The 21,499-nt window shown below is 45.9% G+C and overlaps 1 protein-coding gene across 5 annotated transcripts in view; it reads right to left on the bottom strand.

Annotated features, from left to right (window-relative positions):
- Positions 1 to 21,499, bottom strand: part of TRIM66 (tripartite motif containing 66) — a 61,386-nt gene that overhangs the window by 8,983 nt on the left and 30,904 nt on the right. For all 5 annotated transcript variants that reach the window (XM_070803703.1, XM_070803705.1, XM_070803707.1 and 2 more), the window contains 7 exons: positions 20,793 to 20,925; positions 20,354 to 20,470; positions 18,568 to 18,682; positions 17,884 to 18,030; positions 15,360 to 15,477; positions 13,000 to 13,904; positions 11,142 to 11,303 (listed from right to left, as the gene is read on the bottom strand). In XM_070803703.1, the coding sequence (XP_070659804.1) occupies positions 11,142 to 11,303; positions 13,000 to 13,904; positions 15,360 to 15,477; positions 17,884 to 18,030; positions 18,568 to 18,682; positions 20,354 to 20,470; positions 20,793 to 20,925 (1,697 nt within the window). The remainder of the gene's footprint in view (positions 1 to 11,141; positions 11,304 to 12,999; positions 13,905 to 15,359; positions 15,478 to 17,883; positions 18,031 to 18,567; positions 18,683 to 20,353; positions 20,471 to 20,792; positions 20,926 to 21,499) is intronic.

Here is a 21,499-nt window from a genome sequence, read left to right as displayed (position 1 = left end):
AATGGTGGCAGGGAAAGGAGGGAGGCAGCCCGTAAGAGTCCCATGCTCAGATTTCACTCTGCCTCAGAGTCTAGTAGCTTCAGGGAACTCAAGACAGACCATGAAGTCCTGTTCCCATTCCCCTACACCATGGAGGTTCCTGGGCTATGAGCCAGAGAGGTGGGCACAGCTGAAGACACTATTGTGCATGCGTGTGTGTGTGTGTGAGAGAGAGACACAGACTGACAGAGAGAGGGAGAGAGACAGTCTACCACTTGACCTGAGGGTGGTACAAACTCACACACACACACACTATCAACCACATCCCTCACCCCCCTCTAGTACCTAAGCAAAGAGTCAGACTGTAGGAATACCTTCCCACATTACATGTCCCCCTGACTAAGCCACCAGTGGCCTCCCCTCCCTTCTGGGAGTCCTACAGGATACTTTCTGCTACATAAGAATGGGAGGAACTTCAGAAGGCTCAACCCTGATCTGCTGCAGACATTCTCTGAGATAATGCCAAGGCTTGGGGAGCCCCTGTCAGTCCTGGGGAACGTCAACCCCACAGCCTTCTCACAGGCTTGTTCAGATCAACTCCAGCACCACCAGCATTAGACTGAAGACTCTGACCAAGAGATGTGAAGGTCTTTTCTAGCCCTACTACACCTGCCAAAGCCATTCTAAACCAGAGGCAGAGAACATCAGAGCAGCTAAATCTTAATATGGACAACTTGGACAATTAATGGATGCAGCAATAATATCCCAACCCCCATAATTCTTTGCTCAGTTCTAACCACTTGGTGACCTAGGCAGAAGAAAGACATACAGATTACTATACTGAACCCATTGCAGTTTTTCAGGTTGGAGAAACAGACAGAGGGCAAGTGGTGGGAAGACTAGTAAAAAGTGCAACCTTCAGTAATTTCTATTTAATACCCAAGTCTTTTTTAAGACAAAAGACATAACCATTTGACACCTTTTGAAAATAAAAGGGGAAACAAGGAGCAAATATCTCAAAGCTTCCAAGTCAGTATCTTAAACCTATCATTCTTTTCCCCCTAAGTCAGACATTCAGATTTCCATAGGAAAAGGAATACTTCAAATACCCTCTCAAGTCTCCATATTATATTAGTAAAGCTAATCGACAAAGACTGTCCTCACCTCAGTGAATGTCACCCTGGTCACCCAGTTCTTTGAGTCGGCTCCTAGGAGGGAGGCATCAGTGGGCACCCCTCCGCCCTCACCCAAGCTAACACCAAACCTCAACTCCACCACTTGAACACCTCTCAGCTCTTCCCACTCTTCCTCTCTCTGCTGCTGGTGCCTGAGCCCGGGTTGCACTTCGTATTTTCCCAGACTACAATAGTAGCCTCTGCAGTGGAGAAATACTTTGACAGCACATATCTGACCACATCAGCGCTCTGCATAAAACCATACTGCTCCCCACTGTGAAAATCCCTAACAAAGCTCCCAAGGCCTTGATGCTCTGGTCTCTGTCCGTCTCTGCAGCCAGAGTTCATATAGTGGCCCTCTCCTCAGTCTTTGAGCTCCAGTCGCTCAGACAATTTTTTTAGGTCCAGAATCATGACATCCTTTCCCTTACCCACTTCAGACAGACTGCTTCCTCTGGAACATTCTCCTAGCCCTGCCCCTGTTCCACTTGCCTTCTGAATTCAGCTCACCTGTGAATTTTCACTCCCCTCTTTTACATTCTCATAACTCCTGTACTTCAGTCTCATAGCACAATCTGTGATACCGTTTGGTTAATACATATGTCCCCTACCAAACTGTAAACTCCATTAGAGTATGTGTGTGTGCAGTCACTCAGTTGTGTCTGACTCTGTGACCCCATGGACTGTAGCCCTCCAGGCTCCTCTGACCATGGGATTCTCCAGGCAAGAATACTGGAGTGGGTTGCCATTTCCTCCTCCAGGGAATCTTCCTGACCCAGGGATGGAACCCTCAACTCTTGTGTCTCCTGCATTGGCAGGCAGGTGGATTCTTTACCAACTACACCACCTGGGAAGCCCCACCCCATTAGAGTATGGATTTTTTTCTGATTTGCTTGTGCAGTGTTTTCCTAGACCCAAGAGCAGTGCCTGGCTGAACAAATGAATTAATGAGCTATTCACAATTTTTTTAAAACAATAATGCATGACTGTTTATTCTACAAATTGCATGCCCAATGAATAGAAGCTTAGTTCTACTAACAACTAAGTCTATGACTTTCTCTGAAACAATGCCCATTTTTATGTAGCTAAAATTTATTGAGAATTTATTATATACACTGCAATTTGCTAAGTGTTTTACATATATTTCCTCATTTAATTCTCACAGCAAACGTTAAAGGGTTGTGAAATTTAAAAGAAATAATCCATGTAAACATTTAGAGCAATGTCTGGCAGTGGGTACTCAACAAACCCTAGCTGCTGCTGTTGCTATTACTGTTAATGTTATTATTGTTGTGGCCCTAGTTTTATAATTGAGAAAAATGAAGCTCAGAGAGGCATCTGAGGTTTTTTATGTAATTGAAAACATAATTTTATAAATCTCAATTTCTATTTGTGTTCACATATAGAAATACAATTGCTGTTTATATATTGAACTTGTACCCAGCGATCTTACTAAAGTCACATTGAGATCTTCTGTGCATACAAATCATGTTGCCTATGACTAGTGAGTTTTATTTTCTCCTTTTGCTTACACTTGTTTCTCTTGCCTTACTCCACTAGTTAAGACCTCCAGTATGCAGCTGAATAGAAGTAGTGACAGTAGCCATCTTACATTCCTAATCTCAGGGGGATCCTTTCACTATTCACCAGTATGATATTTGTCATAGGATTCTTATGGCTTTAGAATCCAGCTCTCTGGCACTGAAGCCAGGCTCCTTTCTGGCCTGCCTGCCTCTGCCCTTCTCTCTGCTCACCCTCTTCCCTGATCTCTCCCACACTCTGTTCTTCCATCTCTTCATCTTTCCATCACCTGCCCTTTGTCTCTCTTGATTTTCTTTTCTCTTTTCTTCTCCTTCAACCTTTTTCCTTATTACTTGTTTAACTGCTTTAGTAAAGCTTATAATTCCTATTCTTAACTTTCAGTTTTAAAAGCAGATGAGCTAAATACCTTTCGTTTCTCTACAGAAAAGTTTACTTTTAATATGTTTCTTCATAGTTCAATGGTCTTCAATAAAAAGGCTTCAATTTGCTGTACAGTCTAAGTCCCAAGATCAGAAAGGTGAGGAGGAGGAGGGATGGGGGGAATGCTCAAATGAAATGGGATAAACTAGGCATAGAGCCCAGCGTAAGGGACTGAGGCCAGAGGCCAAGGGCTATCTCAAACATACCCGGGCCTGCATCCCTTGTGTCCCCTTGTTGTCCTGGTTATGCACTCATACAGCTCTCTGATATTCTGTATTTTCTTATCTTTGGATAAGAATATCCAATGATCATTGTATTTCCTTTTATACACGATTGTCTAATCCTTTGAGCTGGATACTTTGACTGTCTCCCTATTTGACATGTATATTTAATGCAGTCATCTCATCTACCAATGACACAGATAACTTAGTGAAATCCTTGGGGCCAAGCCTCAAGAGCACCAAAATCCATCTGGAACCATTCCAGGTCCCAGATGGTCAGGGGCTGTATGCCCTTAAGATATACACGAGATTAAATTCCCAAAGACAAAACCTTCCAGATTAGTAGAGATCACATTTGTAGGATTCAGTTCCCCTTATTACATATCACGAAATGTGAGTTAATATAATGATAAAGGAGAGAGAGCATGCAGCTTGAGCCATGGAAGAATTGTGGAAACTCTGTTGTGGTTTATTTTGAGCTGGGCCTGCTGGACTTGCTCCCACAACACCTAGCAGACAGCATGAGGTTAGTAACTTGTCCTGATACTGAAAACTACACTGATCTCTTTCCTGTTCATATCTATAACCAATCTCAAGAAGGCCAAGGCTATCAGGAGTGGAGTGAAGCTCTGGTAACAGTAACAAGGACCTGGGGAACGTACATGGGGAAATTCTAAGAAGAGACTCAGAAAAAGTGCTCTGTGGAAGTTGGCCTCAATCCTGTTCTATAGGCTATGCAAATACAGTGGCAGTTCTGGAACCTATTACCTTGTATGTTGCTTATTTTTGATACTTCATTTGGCTCTCTGGAGTGAATAACTACAAAATATTAACACAGAAGGTCCTTATGTCATGTACGGAAAGAAAGAGAGGAGTTGAGATCCTCTATCCCACTCTGCTACAAGGTGAGTAGGGACAAGGGGAGGGCCAACTTTCAGGGCCAGGAAAGCAGGCTGAGTCGCCGGGGCCTGCAAGGAAGGAAGGAAAGGTCTTCTCAGGAACGTGCTACAAATGGAGAAGGGCTTGTGAGTATGGCCAAGTGGTCCGACATTTGGTGTCTCACACACAGGAGAAGCTTATATGTCAGGGGAGAAGGTGCTATCTGCCTTCTCTAGCACCTGGGATTGTTCAGAGGTCAAATGAGAGAAGGTGAAAGTGTATGGCCAGCTGGAACGTCTGTGCAGGGCAATCACTGACACCTCCCAGATTAACTGACACCTTGAATTCATCTTCACATATAAAACCTCAGGCTTCATCAGTGAGCATATGTATTTTGAGGTTTGCAAGTAAAAATAAGCTATTTTCTAGTTCAAGGAGAAAAGTCAAAAATGCAAAAAAAAAACAAGAAGCCTCTGGGAATCAGCTCAGGTCACCTCTGACATATGAAGGGCGCTCTCTCTTACCTCCATGACCTAGTATCTCCTTACTTGCCCCTAATTTGGTCTCCTCCCAAATTATATGTCCCCTTCCCTTTGCTTTCCTTGTCTCTTAATCTCTTTATCTCTGCTTGCCACCTGCCTGACCTGTGGCCTATCTAAGTTGTCTGAAATTTCAACCTCTGCTCCCGGTCACCTTTGCAGTCCTTCACCCGTCTAATCCTGTTCATCTGTGCTCTGTCACCTGCTGCCTTTCCTCTCCCCTTTCTCACCACCCAGATCTTTTTCTGGAGTTCAATTTTTTTTCTTTCTTTCTTTCTTTTTTTTTTTTTTTTTTGCTGAATTCAATTTCTTTTTCTGAAGACCTGGAGTGCCTACATTGCCATTCTAATGATTGCCACAAGGTGCTGTCAAAATTCAGGGAAGACATTGTTCTTTCATTTTAACAGGAAGGGAAATTGAGACACAGAGTGAGTACCCAAATTTTCCAAGCTCAGTAAAGAATCCAAGACTGGGCCTAGCCTCAGAAACCTGCTGGCTGGTCTTGATTTTGTGCCACTAGGTAGAAAGCTAGTGCTCTAGTACGACGTGATTGAGAAGTCAATAAGCAGACACCTGGTGCACATACCCTGAGTTTAATATAAATTTCAAGTTTGTACAGCAAGATAATATTGCTGGGGATAAAGTAGCACAGATAGAGTAGTGTTTCACAGAAATCAATTTTCCAGATATCTGAAACATACCTCTTTCAATAACAAAATGCAATTGACTTTAAAATATTATTTTGAAGGATAGTACTTCTAAAATGCTTTGCACACTACCCTGTCTTACTAAACAGAGTACCTGAGGCCAAATGAGACCATTTCTTAGTGATGTAAAAGAATTCTGATGAACCTCTATTGCTGGGGTATTCTGTAGTTCATCGGTGCTTTAGGGAACTTCTAAGAATGTAGTAGGGTTTAGCTAGTCCTTTCCGTGAATGACATCACATCATGGCACTTTTCCAGGTGGTTTCTTGTCTTCTCTCCTGTTGTTAGCTGCCATTATAGAAGTCCTAATTCCCTGCTTCTACTCTGCTTACTGCTATATATAGAAAAACTAAAAATTTCCAAAGAAAACCATATAACTAAGCTTGCTAGATCAAGTTGACTAAATTGGGCTTATAGTCTCATACAGAGTATAATGTGTGAGGTTTGTGACAACTATTCTTGCTGCTGTTTTGAAGCTTTGCTTGCTTACTTCTGGTTTCAGGTTTTGATCCTAGGAGTTAAATTTGTCAAAGACTGACCACCACGTACAGGTACAGTAGGAGAAGAGACCAACGACTTGTGAGTTGTCTTTTGGAAACACATTGAAGGCCTTCACCTTGGCTGAAGGAAATAGGTAAGGAGACAAGGATGCATGTAAATAGATTTGTGAACTAAATCTTTGGAATATTTGAGTGTTTCAACAGCTTCAGATTAAGTAGACTGCTTTAACAGCGGTAGATCTTGACACAACTGAATCAGATAGCTGAGTGGGGAACTAACTTTTCCTGCCAGTGGTTTCACAAGTTGATTTTTAATAGGAAAGTTGCTCTTGCTGATAGTAAGTGTCCTGCCAGCTCAATGAAAAATTCTTTTATGAAGTAAGGTTGTTGCTACAGATGTAACTATGTTGATATCCGCTAACCAATGGGAGTCAAATGGGAAAACAATTATGGATGGTGAAGAGAGAAGAACTGAAGAGTACCCAGTGCCCTGATGATCCAAGAAGATGGAAAAAAACAAACAAACAAAACAAAGAGGATCAGGGTCTGAGGCTGAAGGAAGAGCAAAGGAAAAAGCGGAGTCCAGTGAATCAGAAGTGAAGGCTAGAATGAGTGGAACCTTTAAAACCCAAATTTTGGACATGTGGAAGAACTAGGCCAGAGGTATTTTTCTTGGGCTGGGTTAAGGAAATTTAAAGGTCTAGGAGCAAGAGCCTATTTTCTCGTGAACCAGGAGACCTAGACAAAGATCTTAGGTTTGGTCTGTGAATGAAATCAGGACAGAAGGAAGGAGATAGGCTTCCTAAAGAGTATAAAATTCACGGAGCCAGACCTGGGGAGTGTTTGGCTTGATTCCTATGTGGAACAGCGTGCACATCTCTATACAGTTCTGCCCTGTTAACGGGTCACAGCCTGGGCCATAAGAAAGCCTTATCAGGCCCTGGAAGCATTCTGAGCAAAAGCTGTCAGTGCCAGGCTGCAAGGAAAAGACAGTTGCTTTTGGAAAAGACATGGATGAGAACCCATGACCTGGTCTATAGCCATGTATTTGGAGACTGTGAAGGCAGGGTGCCTACTTTTTCCTCACTTATGTCAAGGTTTAGAATATGCATTTAAGCAAATTATTTTCCATCTCTGGGCTTGAACTTCCTCCTCTACAGGTGAAGGTAAATCTCACTGAGTTTTAAGAATCAAGTCAAGAGCCCAGGCATCAAAATGCTTCGATAAAGGCGTCAATGCTATTCATCAGGTTGATGATCCTCCACTCTTCTGCACCACTCTTAATCCCGACCACAGGAATGTCAAATACTTCTGCATCATTTGCTGACAATATATCCCAGACTCCAATGAAGCCGTAAGCTGTAACTTGGTGGCCTCAAAGTCCTCTGAAGATCTGGGGCCCCACTATGAGCAGAACAGAGGCCCCTCTTGCAGGTGAACTGGGGTTCAGCTAGAGCTCTCTGTGATACCTACAGCCTTGATTCCATGAGGGCTGACAAAAGGAGTGTGTGTCTTTTTCAGCAGTCGACTAGTTCAGAAGTATGAAATGAAGCCACTGAAATGTCTTCCAGTTTCCCTTGGTATTTAAAGGGTTCTGTTATAAAGTTGTCTTTCTTCATCACCTTTTTTCAAAGTGGCTGAACCAAGATTAGAAATCTTAGACAACAGCAGCTGACAGACAAATGTCCAAGTTCACACAAAAACATTCTGCTGGCGGCACGGAAGGTGGTGGGATAAAATGCTCCAGAGACTGCAGAACCCATTCTAGAACTTTCACATCTCATGTGCAGCAGCAATCTGTTTTCACCATCAGCTCATTTAGGACCATCTCCCAGGTACGTGTGCACAGCTGCTCGGCTGTAACAAAAGTCCTCCTTGTAGTGACACGAAGCGGCTCCGAGCAGGAGTGGGTCTCTGTGGAACACACAGAGCTGTGCCCGCTGCCACCGTTTCCTCTCGTCTGTGCACTCAGAAGGACTTCTGACTTCCCCTGGCGCTTGCCAGCCAGTACAGACTGAGAAGTGGGCTGGGGGCTAAGTGCCATTACCAAATAAAGATTAGTCAAGACCCAACTAGGATGGGTCCTAAGACTTCTCCCCAGCAAGGCCTCAGGCTACTTCAGGGAGTATGAAGATAGGAAAATCCAGCAGCGAGTACTACTCCCACTGCAGTGCACAGAGAGGCAATTTAACCTAGTCATTGAACCCAGGGCTGAGGCAGGAAGTGCTCTGGGCCTAACCCTGCCAATAGTTAGCTGTTTAACTTTTAGGCGGTCACTTAATCTCTCTGTGTCTCAGTTTCCACATCTTTCAAAGGGGAATAAGAAAGTGGCTTCCTCATAGTATTGCTAGGATAAACAAAGAGATAAAATAGAAAAATACATATAAAAATCTATGGAAAAAAAAGTATAAAATGCTATACAAAGTATTATAAATCAATGATAAGATGCTTAGAATGTTGTTGGGTAAACTTGACCTTCATATCCCACACCGTGCCCAGTCCCAGATTCAAGACAATGAATTCCCTCAAAAAGAAAGCCCCTTTCCTTATTTCAGGAGCTTTGTGTATAACCAGTACCTCGCTCAGTCAAGTAGACCCAAAGGTTCCTCTGGACCAGGTTCCCCTGGATGGCAACCTTGAGGATCCTTTTTCTGGGAGTACAAGCCTTAAAGAAGCCTATGAAATGTCTGAAAAAAGTCAGGTCACGTGGCCCCTCCACACCTCTGCATAAGTCCATGGTAACAGCCAGAGGCAGCTCCAGATGAAAAGTTAGATATCCTAGGATCTTCATTAACCCCACTGCCACCCTGCAGCCATGCAGGAGCAAAGCAGCCCCTCCCTTTGCGGCTCCGAGCACCCTGCAGGCCACCCACCCAGGTAGCACAGGCTATGCTTGCATGTGGCTTGCCTCCTTTCCTCTCTACTGGGTGGAGGAGCAGAACTGAGACCCATCAAATAAGCAGAAGTATATTCAGTGTGGCTCCCACTACCATTTGGGCACTGGTAATCCCCATGCTCCCTACTGCCCTCTAGTGTTAGCTGTCTTCCAGTCATCTTATAACGTAGCCTCCAGAGGAGACCACCACCAATTCAAAACTTGACTTTTTCCTCCCCTCAAATGTACTTTTCTTCCCATGCTCCCATCTCAGATGAATGGCAACTCAGTGGACCAAGACACACCCTGGATGTCCTTTCCCCCACTTCCCACTGCCAATCAGACTCCAAGTCCAAAAATTTCCTAGGATCTGATCTCTTGAGGTCCTTGCTGCCTCTTCTTTCCCATCATTACCTGATTTCATTCATCTTCTCCTATTTCTCCTCTGTACTAGTTTGGTCTCCCTTACTGTAACTAAAGTGATCTCTCTATACTTTAATTCAAGCCATGTTAGTAATCCTCCTTGCTAGTAATCCTTCATTCACACCTCGCAACCCCCAAAACTGAATCCCAAATTCAGACCATAATTCACAAAACTTTCGAACTACTCTGGTTTCAAGCACTCCCATTATCTAGTTCATCTCATGTTCCTACCAAGTCAAATTATCTGAAACCCCCTAAGTAGCCCAGGCTTTCTCTCACTTCTGGACCTTCCTACTAGCCATTCCCTCTATTTATTCTGGCCTTCCCCCTCCATCTCTCCTTCACCAGCCTAATTTTTCAAACAAATCTCAACTTAAAACCATTACTCTAGGAAGTCATCTCCAAGAGTTCAATGCCCTTAAATACACCCCACTGACTATCACAGCACTTTATCATACTTCATGGTTGCTGCTTGTTTAACTCTCTCCCACTAGACTATACAGTACAAAGTGAGACTACTTATTCATCACTGTGTTCCTGACACCTATAAAAATAGGAGGCACACAGTAGGAGGTTAACATATTTTTTTGATCACTGAGTGAATAAATAAATGGGTGGATAGATGGATGGTTGAACAGATAGGTATCTACCTCAGGTGTAAGAATGTAAACTGCTAAGAGCCGCACAGGTCCAATTTATAACATCTTTTGGGCCTCTAAGCCATTTTCAAAAGGATAGGGCAGGCTAGGCACAAACTAAAAGGCCTTTAGCACCAGACTTCAAGGGATTTCTAAGGTAACACTGCAATTTTGCCATCTCTTACTTTTCAAAATTCTCTTCTCAGGGATCACTGAGGTAGACTGATCTATGGCAATGGTGCTGCTGGGAGAAACGTGATGAGGGTAGTGGGTACAAAGAACCACTAGTGAAACTGGGACTGTAGACCCAAGGGATGCTGCAGGGCTGAGAGTGCAGGCCAGAGGGTGCAGGACAGCTGGCAGAGCTCCCGGTACAGGCTGAGAGGAAGTACCGGGAGGCTGGAGGGGATGAGACCAGAGAAGGGACAGGATACGGGGAACAGGCCAAGGGACACATGGAGGGCTGGTGGGAAGGCACAGCACTGAGGTTCCAGCTAGGAGGATGACCGGGGTAGAGATGAAAGACAGGAGTAAGAGTAGGTCAACCAGGAGCTGTAGGATTCTGGGTTATTGCCATGAACCGTCCACCAAGCAGACAGGGGGACAGACAGGAAGAGCTTCGTTAGCTTATCTTCAAAACATCCCAGTGTCCTCCGACACTCAGCCACCTCTGCAGGTCAGCCCTGCAGACCACTCACCCACAGAATTCCATTAATTCGAATTCTAAAGCCAGCCAACTCTGGATTGTGGGACCACATAAAACACTTTCCCCACTGTCATTCATTGCAGAGAGGAAAAAGCTCAGGCTGTGAGTCTCATTTTACATAAAACCTTAGCCCCTTTTATCTATTAGCTGTAGGCCCCTGGATCTGAGTTTCCTTAGCTATAAAATGGGGATGCCCACCTCACAGAACTATTGGGATGGTTAAGTGAAGTCACCCTGTGGAGCACCAAGCACAGTTCTAGGTACACAGTCAGTGTTCAACAAACTGGCTTTCCTTCCCTTTCCCCTTCCTCTGGAAATGAAGCCCAGCTGCTCCCAATTTAAGTGCAGGGGAGTGCCAGTGGGGTGGAGGAGGACCTTGCTCACTCACTAGGACAGAAGGCATGAGTCAGGGCTGTGTAACATCCAGGGACGGGACAGGGACACTCCTCCCCCCGCCCAGACATCCTCAGCCAGGTCCCCAGGGTCTTGACTGGCAGTGGGTCCCATATGATCAGGGAAAGCAGGCTCCAATTGTACCTTTCTCACCACATTCGGAGAGGAGTGCTGGATGGCGCTGTCCAGTGGGGGGACACTGTGAGGGGTTTCCTCCCCAGATGCCTGGGGCAAGTTAGCAGCAGTATTCTTGTCAAGAGGGAGAGTCGGCTTTGGGCCTTCAGGTGCTGGGGGCTCATCTGCAGCCTGGAGGAAAAATTAAGAACTTGGGTGGGTCCTGAAATGGCAACCCACTCCAGTTTTCTTGCCTGGAAAATTCCATGCACAGAGGAGCCTGGCGGGCTACGGTCCACAGGGTCACAAGAGTCGGACACAACTGAGTGACTTTCATTTCCCGCAAAGAGTAGCCTCGGTGGTAAAGGCTGAGGCCCACCTGCGCTGCCCACTACTGCCATCACCACCTACACGCTGTGGATGGCCTGAAATCTTTTCAGGAAGATACTCTTATCTAAGCTGTTCCTAATATGACATCTTAGAATAGAACTCAAACCAAGAATCATGAGCTAACTTTGTCATAGTTACCTAAGCAATCACAACAGTTTTGACTTAACATTTATAGAGCTGTGGTCCTCTATAAACCCTAGACCCTTCTCTGCCATCGTAAGAGTTATTCTATATAAGGAACTGAGCCTCAGAGGCAGACATTTAAAGCATGATCTGAAGTCAGTGCTTAGGGACTTCCCTGGTGGTCCAGCGGTTAAGAAACTGCCCTTCCATTGCAAGAGACATGGGTTCCATTCCTGGTTGGGGAACTAAGATCCTACATGCTATGCAGCACAGCCAAATAAATAAATATAAAATTGAAGTTGTCAGTGCAGAAGCATAAATGTTAAGCCTTATATTTTGTAATAAAGTAAAAGTCTATAGAGCCGCTTTGAAGGTATAAATGTGGTTACATATATTTCACTATGAAAAAAGTGAAAGGAGAGGAGGAAGGGTCTGGAACAGGAAGCTGTTGGAAACCAAGAAAAGCAAGAATTAAGAATGAAGATGTGGAGTGCTGCAAAGATCCCAGAGGTACGAACTGCACCTCTCCAATTGGCTTTTAGCTGAGAAAAGAGAAGAGCAGCCTTAGTCATCCTCCTAGGGAGAGAACAAGGCCTCCTCCGTGGCAATTCAGAGTCAGCTGGCGTGGACCCAAGTCTTGGCACTCCCTGCTGTCACTTCAGTCATGTCCGACTCTGTGTGACCCCATAGACGGCAGCCCACCAGGCTCCCACTCGATGTTTTATGAGCATACATGTACCCTTCGGTCATGTCCAACTCTTTGTGACTCTATGAACCACAGACTGCCAGGCTCCTCTGTCCATGTGATTCTCCAGGCAAGAACACTGGAGTGATTTGTCATGCCCTCCTCCAGGGAATCTTCCCAACTCAGGGATCGAACCTGTGGCATTGGCAGGAGGGCTCTGTACCACTAGTGCCACCTGGGAAGCCCCCAATGTTGTATGATCTCTAGGCAAATGATATGCTTAAGCTCTCCCCTTCCCCCAGCTGGGATGCATAAGTTACAGTAAAGGAAGTGAGGTTACAAAGGTAAGAGACAGCCTCCCTTCTGCCCTGCACTGACTGGAGTCCTGACAGCTCAGGAGGTGCCATTAACAGACATGGTCCCTAGTGTCACCCAGGAGGACAGGACTAAGCCAGGCCACTCGGGACAGGATTGAGCCTGGATCTGTGTTGGGGCTAAGTACTGTGCTCTCTGGAGTGGAGCCTTCCTGAGATGGAAGGCGGAGTCCAGGACAGTCTTGAATTGGGAGAGCTGAGTTCAAGGCCACCTTAAGAAGAAGAAACTGTTCCTGTGCCACACTGTGAGGGGTAGGCTGTGTCCCTGACGCTCTCCTAGGGAGAATCTAGGGAGGTGGTACCACCCTGACCTCACCTGCACAGTGTCCTCTTGGCTCTGGGACTGGACGGGTGCCGGCTGCCTCACAATGTAATTGATCTGCCCCACGATGGTTTGCTGTAGATGCTGAGGCGATTTGGTCTGACTCAGCTGCAGGCTGGGCTGTTGAGCCTGAAGGAGAAGCTCCAGGTCCTTCTGCATTTCCTCCAGCTCAAACTTATGGTGCATTATGTCCATGTTCTGGGAACAGGCAGGCCCCGGGGGGCTCTCGTGCTGACTAGAGGCCAGATGCTGAGATGGTGGGAGAGGCGGGGGTGGCTGCTGTTGGGGTGGAGGGGGTGGAGGGGGTGGAAGTGGCAGCTGCTGCTGTGGCGGTGGCTGAAAGTGGCTGAGCTTCAGCTTCTGGTGGTGGCCAAACTGCACCTGGATGGAGGGTGTCTGCAGGGTGGGCGGGGCATGGGCTCCTTGCTGAACATCCTGTGGGGGAACGATGCACACGGGCTGTGAAGTCAGCTGCTGCCCCAGCCGCTGGGGTGTGCTCTCCGGCTCCACAGGGGGCTGGGTTTCCAGCCAGGGCTGAAGCAGCTTTGGCGGGTGAGGATTGCAGGGCAGTTCCTTCTCCCTGGGCAGCAGCGTGGAGCACTGCAGGGAGCCCAGCTGTTGGGGTACCATCTCAGAGGGCTGCCTAAAGCTGTGCACCGGGTGTATGCTGGGTGGGGGGACCTGGCCTTTGAGGGAGGGTGAGACTGGGGAGCAGTGGGAGCAGCACACGGAGGAGGAACAGATTGCTGGAGACTGGAACTTGTGCGAGGGATGGCTGAGAGTCTCTTGCTGAGCCACTGGGGACTGGTGGCTTTGGTAAAAAGATGATGGTCCCTGTAAGCCTCCATAAGCAGGAGTATCTGCCCGGGACAGCTGTCCACCCTCAGTAGTTATACAGCCTAAAAATTCAGAATAGAGAGTGTTTCCAAAGGTGATCTGCAGTTGTTCCCCCTACTCCTTCTACCTCCCTCTTCCAGGGCCAAAGGATATCATTCAACAACCTTGTACCAGAGGCAGAGATTAAGAAATTCAATCCCTAACCCCCAAGACTCAGTCTAGAATGATATCAGCAATAGAAACTATACAGACCTGTGCTGGGGGCCTGGAACATTTGAGGAATCAGCTCAGCTTTTACCAGAGGCTCAGTCCTGACTCTGTTTGTATCCCACTAGGGAAACCTGGGCTCCCTCACAGAGTACCTACTTCTTTTTTAACAGAATAGCCCAAGAAAGACTCAGACCAAAACTATCAACACTGAGGGGAGAAGAGGGAGTGTACTAAAAAGTAGCAAAGGAGATTCATCCCCAGGACAAATGGGAAAGTCCCCAAATACAGTTCTGGAGAACTAGATGTTGGGCAAGCAGGGTGGAGGAGAGTGGGGAAGCTCCATCCCCAGGTCAGTGCCAAGAGTCAGTGCTGATGTCTGAGGACCCTAAGGCCCTCATGCATAAGAAGATGATGCTATTGCTGTTTTAGTCTAATGGCTTCTTCAGCTCCTCTGAGGCTTATGTAGGGTAAAACCAAGTGTCCTGAGGGCAGGTGGTCACCTTTGGTCGCTTAGTGGCCAATGTGGGGCCTGACTCAGAGCAGGTGCTCACCAAAGCACAAAATTTTTCTGTGATAAAATTGTATCAAAAGGGAAAGGGAAGCAGAAAATAAACCTAAATATCATTTATTATTCTGTCAAGTTCAAAACACTTTCAATGAGATTATCAGTCCAGATAAAGGCAGCAGTTGGCCATTAGTTTAACAAACCTACCATTAGGTTGTCAACACAGGCACAACCTCAAATTGTCTACATTCTGCCTAAATATTGAACTCCAGCAAGTTATTGCAGCAGGGAAGAAAAATGTGCAAGGTCATGAATTATCTTCTTACATCTCAACTCCAAAAGATGTATGTGACGTTGCCTGTGTGTCTCCTCTCTCTGTGTCGCTGAAATATCTCTGTTTGTGCCCACACACATGTATACCCTTGTACTCGGAGACACAGGTCCGCCTGCACTGCCATACAGCATTCTGGAGAGGAGGACCACGGTCTTGTCTCCTCCTCTAGCAATGAAACCAACAGAACAGGGACGTTCATGTAAAATAGGAAACTCAGATTTCACCTGGTCCTCTTACAAAAGTCCTATATTGCCATTGCTGTTTAAGCTGTCAGCTCTCCCCACCCCCGCCCCAACCCTACCATCATCATCTCTAGGAAAAGGTTTGCTGAATGACTCCATGACCGCTGGCAGTCTCAGGGAGTGCTTTCTCATGGGCATATGCTGATCTACCCAGTGAGTTAAGCAGATGGTCTAAATGTGTTCTTAGCAATCATGCAAAGGCCCATAGAGTAGGCCCTGGGCTCACCTAGGGAAGCCAGCTGCTTGGTCCAGAAGTTAGGCTCCCAAGTGAATCTGATACTCCAAGGGGAGCCAGGGTCTGTGTTGCAATTTGTCTCCAGCAATCGCTGCATCTGAAACACAATCTGACAACAGCAATGATCAAAGGTCATTTCTTTGGGCATCTTGTGCCAGAGTGAGAACTCCCTCACCCTCACTCAGTGGACAGGCTGAAGGGCCCAGAGTCATGGCTATTTAGCCTGTGCTCCTCCCCAGTGTGCTCCCGCATTTCCTTGCACCTTAGTAGCTTCACATTCCTCCCCCTCCCTCTGCCCCTACTGATCCCCTTCCTCTTATTGAGGCTTTTGGAAAGCCTACATTCTTATCTCTTCCAGGCCTCAGATGATTTTAATTCTTCCTCAGGATATCATCTGACAGCACCCTCTCAAGAGTGCTCCCTTCATTCTACCATAATCTCAACTGAAAAGTCCATGGGGGCAGACACTCTCTGAGTTCCCCAGAGCTGTCCTTCCACCCACTTGTAAAACTCCCTTCCATCCTAGTCAACTGCCCTCTGCTTCCCTCATCCTTTTCATCTATCTCTTATTACTAAAACTCTCCTATTTATCTAGGACTTTGGCAAGTATCCAACTACCCTGCTAACATTTAATTAACCAATGTCCTAATCAACATTTTAGCCTCTTACTTCCTTGAGCTCTTTAATGCAAACTACCTTCACTTCTCTTTTCAGTTCAGTCACCAGACCTAGACCACTTTCACCATCTTGAACCATTCTACCCATGAGACCTTAAACTCCAACAACCTACTCCCTGATGACAATAGCTCTTGCTCTTCCTGAGCATACTCTTCCACCTCATTGATCAAGCCCTGCTCCCTTGGCCCAGCTGGCCATCCTAGTTTTCCATCGCTTTAAGTAACCACATCACTAGTGCCCTAATTCCCTTCCCATCAGTGCCTGCCCTTGCATCAACCCAGCCACTCCAAAGCTATGTTACGTGGGGTCGCCTCACTGATCATTATGCTCAGGGCCCCTCCTCAGTCCTTCCTCTGGTCATTTCCTTTCTTGTCAGTTTCCTCTTCCGTGGTCCTTGAAAGTGAAAGTGAAGTCGTTCAGTCATGTCCGACTCTTTGTAACCCCATGGACGGTAGCCTACCAGGTTCCACCGTCCATGGGATTTTCCAGGCAAGAATACTGGAGTGGGTTACCATTGCCTTCTCCAGGAGATCTTCCCGACCCAGGGATTGAACCTGGGTCTCCCACATTGTAGGCAGACGCTTTACTGTCTGAGCCAACAGGGAAGTCCTTAATGACTATTTAAAATCTTTACTTCTCTCCTGAATGTCATTTACCCAATGTCTAACCCTCTGATTATCACTGCTTACTTCATAGAGGGTGAAGGCAAATTCCCTCAAACTTGTATCCCTCCTATCTCCAGACTTAACTACATTATACTGACATCTTCCCATCCTTCAATCTCAGAGAAAAGAAGCACCTCTTGTTTAAAGTCAACCATTTCACTCTAGATCCCACTTCCATCTGCTTTCCCAGTATGCTCCCTCTACCACACATCTCTTCTATCTTCAACTTCTTCTCCCAAATAAACATGTGCAAATGTTTTCCTTATTTTAAAAAAGTATCCCCAACACTGTCTCCTTCTCAAGCTACCTTATTTCTCTGCTTTTCACTAATTCCTCTACTTCCTCACCTCCCATCCTCAATCCCTCATCTAGCTTTTGACCTTTCTACTTTGCTGGAGAGAAAAGCTGCTGGAGTGTCTTTCAAAGTTTATACCAGGGGCCTCCTGATTCTGAGATCTCAAGGTTTCTCTTCACTACTCATCCTCTATCACCTATGTAGCAATGCTAACATTGGTCACTTAAAAATTTGAAGCTCTCTGTTAAGTTTTGTGCACCACATTCTCTTATTTCTCTGCTGACTTCTGATGGTTGCTTCTCATCTCCTTCACTCATCTCCTTCCTCTGTGCTGAAAATGAGGGCATTTCCCTGGGTTCCAGATCTGTTATTTTCTTCTTTCTTCACATACTTTTCCAATACCACCCAAATACCAGGGACTCACACATCTTTCTCTCTCTCTCTCTAACCCTGACTTTTCTTCTGACTTCCAGACCCATCTATCAAAACAGATTTGGGACAGCTCCCTTTAGATGCCCTACAGGCCCCTTAGATTCGCAATATCCAAATACAAACCTCATCAACTCTCTCAAAAGTTCTGCTCCTTTTCCTGGGCATCACCAATCTCTTAAGCCCAACACTTCAATGTCATCCTCCACTCCTCCTTTCCTCTTAGGCCCTATTTAAATCCAACTTCCTAGGGAATGTCCAGCACACTTCTAGTATTAATGTCTGGATCCATGACCTGAGGCAGAACTACAGAATTTCCTAGCTGAGTTGCCTGGAGGAAGGCAGGTCTATTCCAGCACCGGGGTCCTTTGCACTGTGAGGTTTGGTAAAAGATGGTTTTCACTTACTAACCCAAAGTCAGTGATTGAGGAGTTGGAGTTCTTCTTACCAGCTCTTTGCTGAAAAGGAAAGGGATGCTGGTTTTGCTGCAGACAGCCCAGTTAATGAAATTCTGCACGTGCTCAAACTGGCGGTTGAGAACCATGATGCTCTGTAACTGCTGCTCCAGCTTCCGCTTCCTCTCATTAGTGATGCCCTGGGTACAGAGAGAGAAGACAGAGTCCCTGGTCCTATTCTTGGACTGCAAACCACATGCTTGAGAAGTCTAGTGGCCTGTGTGCATTAGTGTAAACACAAATGGAATCAGATGAAACTGCAGCCCTGAGAAGAGGACATGGCTGCTGAGGGATGGAGGGAGGGAGAGAGAAAGGGTAGGTAGATTTTACAGTGCAAATAGGAATAAGTGATAAATGACTGAGGAAATGAATGTCTAGATTTCTTGGGCATAGCTCGTTTCATGACTCGTTCAAGGCCATAAACCTACAAAGTCCAATAAGGCAATTGCCTTACTGCCACAGCATTAATGGGAGTTTGATCTGATTTTCTAAGCCCTTAATGAGCCAACTTCCCAAAATTAGACAGGACATTTTAAGATACAGGGAGTAGCAGAGAGCTGTGGAAATTGCACATCTGAATTCTAGCTCAGGCATCTCTGAGCCATGAGACATATTTGATATGTGCCTGGTTTCTGCCCCAAGGAGAGTACAGAACCTAACCCTCTGTTCACATATACCTCCAACTCCTCTATGAGCCCATTGGCCTGTTTGTTCAGTTCATTCATCAGAACCATCTTGGCCATTTTGATCTGGTTTTCCACCTTCCTGTGCTGGTGCTTCACCTCAAAAATCCTGCAAACAACAGGAGGAAACACAGCATGGTGAGCCCTTCCCTCCAGGCCTACAACAGCCTACAGACAGCAAACGTAAGAGCCTGCAATGTGGACGCTTTCTACTGAAATCAGGGACCAGCAGGCACCAAATGTAAAGAAATAAGAACCTTCCTCCACCATCCATCCTGCCCTTTGTACAACCCAGCGCACTTGATGTAAGTGGGCCAATGGCCCGAAGTTCAACTCATTTTTCTCTCAACAAACTACAGGTCCATCCCCAGGTCAAGTCAATAGCTCATCAGTTCACACAGCACTAGAGGCAGGACAGAGAGAGTGAACACAGGTATGACTTCATGTAATTTCTTATTTTATTAGAAGGGGGAATACTCTACTAAACAGCGTCATGCAGTGAAAAGAGCCTAGGTAGAGACAGAAAGTAGACTAATGGTTGTCAAGGGCTGGGGATGCTGCAAGGTGAATAGGGAGTGACTGCCAATGTGTATGGGTTTCTTTCTAGGGTGATAAAAATGATATTTTAAAAGTAGACAGTTATAATTGTTGTATGACTCTATGAATATACTAAAAACTCACTGAACTGTACATTTTATAAAGGAAATTTTATGGTATAAAAATCATATTTTTTATATCTATATATAAAAATTATATAAAAAATATAAAATTTCCCTTTTAAAATGTACAATTCAATAGGGCTTCCCTGATGGCTCAGTTGGTAAAATATCCACCTGCAATGCAGGGGACTCAGGTTCGATCCTTGGATTGGGAAGATCCCCTGGAGAAGGGGATAGCAACCCACTCCGGTATTCTTGCCTGGAGAATCCCATGGACAGAGAAGCCTGGAGGACTATAGTCCATGGGGTCACAAAGAGGTGGACATGACTGAGTGACTTTCACATCATAATAATGGTTGTACAACTCTATGAATATGCTAAAAAAAAAACCCCACTGAACTGTACGTTTTAAAAGGGCAATTTTATGGTATATAAATTATATCTCAGTAAAACCATTAAAAAAAAAAAAAAAAAAAGAGGCTTTGAAGCCACGCAGACTTAGCTTCTAAACCCAGCTCAGTCTCTGACTAGCTGTGTGATCTCAGATAAGTCACCTAATCTCTCTGAACCTTACCCTCCTCATCAGTAGAATGGAGATAACCCCTGACTCAAAGAATTGTAAGAACTGCTCAAAATGATGCATGCATGATGCCCAATCCAATGCCTGCCATGTGATCCTCTCTCAGTACCTGCTTATTTCTCTTTCTACACAAAATACTGATGATTTCATATCATGTATAGATGTATAAGGAAAACATCAGGAAAGGAGTGATAAAGGATAGACTGCCACTGACTTGTACTCACATAATAAGCAGCCCTCTCTTCTCCAGTATCCACTCTGTGCCCTTGTTCTTAAGCACCTATCTTTGGTCAGTTCATGGTCATGTTCAGAAGGCAGGCACTTTACCCCAGGTTCACTGTGATCATCCTCACCTAGCTTGGCTCCATTCACCAAGAGATGACCCGAAACCCCCTCCCTGGCCCTGAGACCTCTAAGACCAGGACATACGCCTTCTGGGACATATGCCAGTGTCTGCATGTCCACTCCACCCTGGTCCTGGGACCCAGGGTGAGAGGAGGCAGAGCATCTCCAGTGTAGGCAAGGGGCTAGCCGATGCTACCTGTCCTCAATTTGCTTTGCAGATGTCTGTAGACTGGATTTCTTATGTGCCACCTGTGTAGTCACACTTTCCAGAAGCATCCTCTGGTTTTGCAAAACTTCTTCAAGATGTCTGCACCTAGAGGAGGAGGCAGAGAAAAAAATGAGGAAGACCAAGTCTTATTCTGAGCATGCCAGCTAAGCAAGAATCCCCACAATGCATTGCCTCAGTCAGGCCCAGGGAGGCTGGGGTTACATCTAGGGAGTCAGAGACTCTTAGCCCTTCAGGGCTTCTCCAGAGAAGCCCCACACAACAGAAGAGAGAAAACCTTCAGCCAGGCCTGGGGACTGAAGGCTGGCTTAAGCAGGGAGAGGATTTCCATGCACTGGGAACCCAGCACTCTCACAGGTAGAGAGTCCAGAGCCCTCCCAAGTCCCCTTGGGCAGCCACCCTGCCCCACCTGTGTTCTTTGTGTTCCACCATGAGGCAGCTATGGCATGTAAGCACATCACAGGTCTCGCAAAACAGCTTGAGAACTTCCTGCGTGTGTAGAGGACAGTACAAGGCGAAGTCTCCAGAACCACCATTCACTCCTGCCAAAGAAGATGGAGAAAGTGGGCATGTCTTGCTCAGGAAGACCTCTTAAGTTAGCTCCACTGAGCACCCTCAGCCTTCTATGGACACAGGGAAGATCCAGAGCTAGAGGGAAGGTGGTGCAAAAGTGACCCTCTCTCTGGGCCAGTGAGGTTCCAGGAACACAATGAGGAAGGTGGGCTTACAATGGCCAGATTTACACAGTTGTCCAGAAATAACACACCGTCAAGCCCCAGGCGTCTCACCATCTGCTGAGCCTGAGGAAGGTGCCTGCTACTTGCTGCACATGGATCTCCTGCAGAATAGTGAGTCCTTCAGAACTTAACCTACACCTCCTCATTGGCCATGATTCTGTTACAGTGGGGCTGAAACAGCTGCCCAATCCAGACTGAGGCTGAAACCAGCTACCTAGATCAGATCACATGGATCATAAACTTTGGTTCCTGTCTGACGAAGGTAAAACCTTTCCCACAGTTCAAGGGCCTTGAGAAAAGACTTTGAAGAAGATTGTCACTTAAAACAGATGGTGCTGGACAGATAAATGGACAAACCCTGATCCTGGATGTTGAATTA

This window comes from Bos indicus, chromosome 15 (genome assembly GCF_029378745.1).
Source record: "Bos indicus isolate NIAB-ARS_2022 breed Sahiwal x Tharparkar chromosome 15, NIAB-ARS_B.indTharparkar_mat_pri_1.0, whole genome shotgun sequence".
NCBI lineage: Eukaryota > Metazoa > Chordata > Mammalia > Artiodactyla > Bovidae > Bos > Bos indicus.
This window is presented reverse-complemented; position numbering and strand designations above follow the sequence as displayed.